At 38.8% G+C, this 6447-nt stretch overlaps 1 protein-coding gene across 1 annotated transcript in view; it reads left to right on the forward strand.

The window, feature by feature from the left end:
• LOC101851740 (suppressor of tumorigenicity 7 protein homolog) overlaps positions 1 to 5511 on the forward strand; it is a gene marked incomplete at its 5' end in the record, with an annotated part of 18117 nt that extends 12606 nt beyond the window's left edge. Inside the window, 4 exon segments of the mRNA XM_013083708.2 lie at positions 621 to 713; positions 1874 to 2013; positions 3334 to 3428; positions 4139 to 5511. Of these exon segments, the coding sequence (XP_012939162.1) occupies positions 621 to 713; positions 1874 to 2013; positions 3334 to 3428; position 4139 (329 nt within the window).
• Between the last annotated feature and the right edge of the window lie 936 nt (positions 5512 to 6447).

Below are 6447 nucleotides of genomic sequence, written 5' to 3' on the forward strand. Positions count from 1 at the left end.
TTTGTGGGTGGTTGGCGGGTGGAGGAAGCCCTCAACTTGTTACTCTGTACCTGGGAGGGCTGTAAGTTTTATGTCTACCTGTGCTTTTGTGTTTGTGTCAGTGAGAGTTTGTGGGTGGTTGGCGGGTGGAGGAAGCCCTCAACTTGTTACTCTGTACCTGGGAGGGCTGTAAGTTTTGTGTCTACCTGTGCTTTTGTGTTTGTGTCAGTGAGAGTTTGTGGGTGGTTGGCGGGTGGAGGAAGCCCTCAACTTGTTACTCTGCACCTGGGAGGGCAGTAAGTGCACTGTATACCTGTGCTTTCTGTCTATTTCAGTGGGTGGTTGGCGGGTGCTCTAGTCTGGTTTGCTCCTTCTTTCCTATCAAACATATGTCATCCTGATCTCTCCTCCTTTTTTGTGTATGCTACTCTCTTGTAACACCTCTGTTGGTGGTTGGCGGGTGCTCTGGTGTGGTTTGCTCCTTCTTTCCTATCAAACATCTATCGTCCTTATCTCCCCACCTTCTTTTTTGTGTTTGTTACTCTCTTGTAACACCTCTAATCCTCGGCACTTATATGACCTTATTGTGTTGCAAGTGCCGTAAAACATTATTTACTAAAACTAAAACTTTTTCTCCCCAGCCTTCCGAATGATCCCCTACCCTTTGGAAAAAGGCCATTTGTTCCATCCATATCCCACATGCACAGAGAATGCTGACAGAGAGCTCTTGCCTTGTGAGTCGTCGCTTTTGTTTGAACTCTTTTAGGTTGTAGTTGTGGTGGGCACATGTGTCTGTCCATCAGCTGACTAAGGAAGGCGATGGTGAGGCACAGATTTTGGGCTTTTGGACAACTTTTCAAAGCAAATGTTTTTGTGTGTGGGTAGTTGGCATGTGCTCTGGAGTGGTTTGCTCCTTTTTTCCTATCAAACATCTGTCATCTTTATCTCCCCTCTTCTTTTTTTTGTTTGTTACTCTCTTGTAACACCTCTAATCTTTGGCACTTCTGTGACCTTTTTGTGTTGCAAGTGCCGTAAAACTCTTACTATATTTTAAAAAAGAGTTTTTTTGATGCTTTGAAGCAGGGAACCGTCATTGTTTGGTCCTGTCCTGGACTTGACTTTCTTATGCTCCCAGAACCCTTATTATGTTTCGCAAATCGGTACCAACAGAACTACTGCTCCAAACATGCTACTATGTACTTTGGGGGATTCACATCAGCAGAACTGTTCATAGTGTTCTTTATTTTCGTACTGTGATGCGCATATTGTCATCAATTTGGAATAATCTAGAGTGGGAATATATGCATGTTCATTTTCACATATTTTTTGTAATGATGAAGGTGCTGTAGGTGGGTGGTTGGCTGGTGCTCTAGTGTGGTTTTGCTCCTTCTTTCCTATCAAACGTCTATCGTCTTTATCTCCCCTCCCTCAAATTTGTGTTTGTTACTCTCATGTAACACCTTATCCTCGGCACTTAGATGACCTTATTGTGTTGCGAGTGCCGTAAAACTCTTACGTTTAAAAAAAGGTGTTTTTAAGAGCCTAGAGCTGTATTGTATTTGAGTGGGGTCTATAGAAATTATCTGTATTCTTTATCTTCTTCTTCTCCTGCTTGTTCTTCTTCTTTTTTTTTTTTCTTCTCCTCTTCCTCCTTATTATTATTACTAATATTATTATAATTGTCGGTATTCTCATCATGATGCTATACCCCAACCTTTGACTGACCGTCCCTAGCATTCCATGAGGTGTCTGTGTACCCATATAAGGAGCTCCCGTTCTTCACCCTATTCACGGCCTTTTTCTCCTCCTTCTCCTCCCCTCCTCTTCCCCTCCTCCTCCTCCTCCTCCTCCTCCTCCTCATTATTATTATTATTGTTGTTGTTATTCTGATCAGCGTTCCACGAGGTGTCTGTGTACCCCAAGAAGGAGCTCCCGTTCTTCATCCTGTTCACGGCCGGCCTGTGTTCCTTCACGGCGCTGCTGGCTCTCCTCACACACCAGTACCCTGAGCCCATGGGCGTCGTCGTCAGAACGGTGAGGACTTTGCATTTTTCCGCGTTTTCTAGGACTGTCTATGTCTGTCTATGTCTGTCTCATTGACAGAGAAATGGAAATGCGAACTCGACAAGCGAACGCTGTCACCTACCAGCTCGCACCCTTCCTATCTCTTGTCTATGTCTGTCTCATGGACTGAGAAATAAAAATACGAAATCAAAAAGCCAGCGCTGTCACTTACCAGCTCGCACCCCTTTTGTCTCTCCCAAACATCTCCATGGACACAAAGAGACAGCTTATCACCTCAATATTTACACCAACATTATGCTACCAGTACCAGACCTGGGCATTAAGTAAAACCCATGAAAGCAAAATCACCGCATGCGAAATGAAATGTCTCCGCAAAACCCTTAACATCACAAGACGAGACAGGCAGAGAAATGAAGAAGTAAGAGCAGCTATCGGCACTGAGTCCATGGAAAACTGCATCTACCTTTGACGCTTAGTTATTATTATTATTTATTGTTAATATTATTATTACTATTATTTATTGTTTGATTATTATAATTATTTATTGTTTTATTATTATGATTATTTATTGTTTTTATTATTGTTGTTTATATTATTATTACTATTATTTATTGTTTTATTATTATGATAATTTATTGTTTTTATTATTGTTATTTATTATTATTATTATAATTTATTGTTTTTATTATTGTTGTTTAATATTATTTATTATTATTATTATTTATTGTTATCGTTATTATTAATATTTTGTTTATTGTTGTTTTTTTATTATTATTGACCGGTTTTTAGAATAATTATTAAAATTTATTAATTATTTATTGTTTTTATTAATATTTATCCTGTTATTATTAGGATTATCTGTTATTATTTTTTATTATTTATATTTATTGTTATTAGTGTTTTTTATTATTATTTATTTTTATTACTATTTATTGTTTTTATTTTTATTATGTTTTTATTTTTTATTTTTTTATTTGTTAATATGATTATTTATTGTTTTTATTTTTACTTTTAAAATTTATGATTTATTGTTTTTATTATTATTTTTTAAAATTAGTATTTTGATTATTTATTGTTATTAGTGTTATTTGTTATTATTATTATTTATTGTAATTAGTGTTATATATATATGTTAATATTTTTTTAAATTAGTATTTTGTGTTGTTATTAGTATTATTTGTTATTTTGTGTTATTATTTTTATTATTATTATTGTTATTATTATTTTTTTTTTATTTTTTTAATGTATTATTATTATTATCATTATTATTGTTATTATTGTACTGTACTAATCAGCTGACTGACTGCGTGACGTTTTGTCTGTCCCCAGATGCTGGGCTGGCTGTACCTTCCCCTGAGTTACGTTCTGGAAAAGCTCGAGGCCATCCTCCCCTCCAATTTACTGCATCAGCTGTCTCGCATTTAGTGAGTTGTTATCTCATCTCGCATTTAGTGAGTCATTTACTCTTTGCTATTTTTGTATCGACGATAATAGTTGCAAATTGTGGAAGTCCAAAATTGCTGTTTTCAAGGACAACGGCGTTGAGTGTCAAGCTTGCCAAAACATAGACATACAAGCATAAATGCTGTTTTTCCATTTTTGTCCCGTTATTTCGGTTATTTTCACTTATAGAAAAGTTTTTATTCTTAGCATTTGTTTTCTATTGAACCCCTTATTAGTTTTTCTGATAACTAGTAACTGTCTTTTTTAATTTACAAATGCAACTTTGCAAATTGTCAGTTCCATAGTTACAACTGTATTTTCACAAACCCCAGTGGCATCTCTGTACAGTACATGTTTGACTTTTATAGACATGCTGCAAGAGGGTTTCTCAAGGGATCTTTTCAGATAAAAGTAAAACATCATCTAATTTTAGACTCACATGGTTTTCAGGTTTGTGGTTTGCTCTTTCATTCCTATCAAACATCTATCGTCCTTATCTTCCCTTCTTTTTTTTTATGTTTGTTACTCTCTTGTAACACCTCTAATCTTCTGGCGCTCATATGACCTTGTGCAGTTTCGAGCGCGGTAAAACCTCTACTAAAACTGAAACAACAAGCAGTCGAAACGTTTATTGTTTCTTTCCCTCCTCGGACTATGAGGTCTTTATTCTTTTCTTTTTCCCCCTCCCCAGATGGGCCGTTCTGCTTCCCCCCCTCCCCCACGCCCCCCCACATCCCCCCCCACACGGTCAGCTACAGACTTATGAGAGGCCGCTCCAGACCAACCGAGGACCGCCGCTGCTACAGGAAGCCCTCTCTCCGTCGTTCCGTCATGTCATCCCCGTCTTCATCACAGACTTGAAAACCACACTGTTTGGTTTTTCCTCTCATCATTTCCTTCCTCTCTCCCTCTCTCACACACTCTCTCCGTCTCTCGCTCTCTATCTCGCTCTCTCTCCCTCTACCCAGCAGCTGTTTCTTCATTCATTAAGAGCAGGGGTCACCAAACTGTTTTCAAAGTGGGCTGGAGAACTATTCTGTTCAATACCTTTATAGTGAATACATTAAAAAATCCATTAGCTAGAAGTTATGAAGTGTATCAAAGGTTCAATACCTATACTGAATACATTAAAAAATCCATTAGCTAGAAGTTATGAAGTGTATCAAAGGTTCAATACCTATACTGAATACATTTAAAAATCCATTAGCTAGAAGTTCTGAAATCTCTCAAAGCACATTCAATTTGCACTGTAGAGCTCCATGAAATTAATGATTCAGTTGTTTTGGTGACGGAGCCCTGAGCTCACTACAACAAACACATCTTACAAGTTTGGTGGTGGTTTCCACGCCTGATTCCCTGTTGGGACTTCTCTTGACATCCACCCCTTGGCGCTCATGATATGACCTTATGCAGTTATGAGCGGCGTAAAAACATTACTAAAACAAACAAAGACAAATTGTCCTGGCGATCCAGCCTTCCCCCAGTTTGGCGACCCCTGATCTGTCGATTCTTGTCATGTGAGGTGTTTGGATCTTGTTAAACCTGCTGTTGCGTCAGCTAGTCTTCGAAGCTTACAATTTTTGTTGTCACTGTCTTCAGTTCACCTGTAAAGCAAAACGAAGGGAAATGAGAAAAAAAGGGATTTTGAAAACTTCCTCGAGCTGAGAAGAAATATTGTAGGGGCTACCGCTCAGCTTGAAAGTGAGACCCCTCTCCCTCTCCCTCTCCCTCTCCCTCTGTCTCTCCGAAGTGGGAGGAAAAGTCTTAAAGATTAATAGAAAACTTATTCAGGAAGCAGGAAGAAAAGGATGTATGTCTGGAAAGAAATTGAATTGAAAATGCTCATCTTGAATTGTATTTATTTGCTTAGTTGTTTTTTTCTTGTGTGCTGACTTTTGTAATTTATGATTGTTTTGTAAAAAAAAAAAGTTACACATGAAAGTCAGGCCATCTTGCACAGAGACAGGTGTGCAAAATGTTCTTTGTCAAATGTTGAATGCATTTAGTGCTTGGACCAGCCAATCTGCAAAGCCATTAAATAAAGATAAGAAGTTGTTATTGTATTATTGCTGTGTCAGCAGTTCATGAGAACAAGTCACAGGGGGGGGGGGGGTGTCCTATAGGAAAGTTCCACTTTCTCCGTACACAATATTTGGTTGCTTTTAATTTAAGCACAAGGGGGCTTTCCTGAAAAATGCTGTTTTGAAAAAATCGAAGGTAAAGTTTTTTCCCCTTGTTCAGTTTCTTTAAAAGACGAGGAAAGTTTTCTCTATAACCAAACAAATATACACATCAATTAAACCAAACTTCTCCTATAGGTAGGGCAATGCCCACTTTTGGTGTAGGTCAAGATTTCTGGAAACCCCCGAAATCTGGGTTAGCCCGTTTGTGAAACAAAATGTCAAAAGGAGACTATCGCCGCTGAGAATAAGACAAAAACCACTGGTAAAAGTTAATTTTGTGACAGGCATTGTCTTTTCGCAGTCCATAAACGTTTTCCGAATAAGATATTTTGTTTGATATGTTGTAGAGGAACAAAATCTAGATTTTTTGGGGGGCAAGAGGTTGTTGGGGGGGGGGGGGGGGTAGAGTTGGTAATTTTCAGCCACTGCTGTCTCATTTTGGCAGGCGGCAATTTATTTATTCTCTCGTGGAGAGTTACTTGCCCTTATTTAGGATTACTTGCCCCTATCTGGGGTTACTTGCTCTTGTCTGGGGTTATGCAGGGATCACTGAGCCTAGCAAGTGGCTGCAACTTCCTCACACTCATACACATGGACACGCACGAACACGGGCACATACACACACACGCACACACAACACACATACACACACACCATCGCAACTCACCCGACATCACATCTGTTCCTGTTTTGTCTGGTTCTGCTAACACTGACCTGCTTTATCTCTGTTTGATTGTGTCTCTCTTCCAGTCCTTTCTCCGACTTCTGTTCATACATACGGCTTGGGGTGTTGCCTCGCCTCTAGGCCACCCTGGCA

The sequence above is a fragment of the Aplysia californica genome, unplaced genomic scaffold (genome assembly GCF_000002075.1).
Source record: "Aplysia californica isolate F4 #8 unplaced genomic scaffold, AplCal3.0 scaffold00250, whole genome shotgun sequence".
Lineage (NCBI taxonomy): Eukaryota > Metazoa > Mollusca > Gastropoda > Aplysiida > Aplysiidae > Aplysia > Aplysia californica.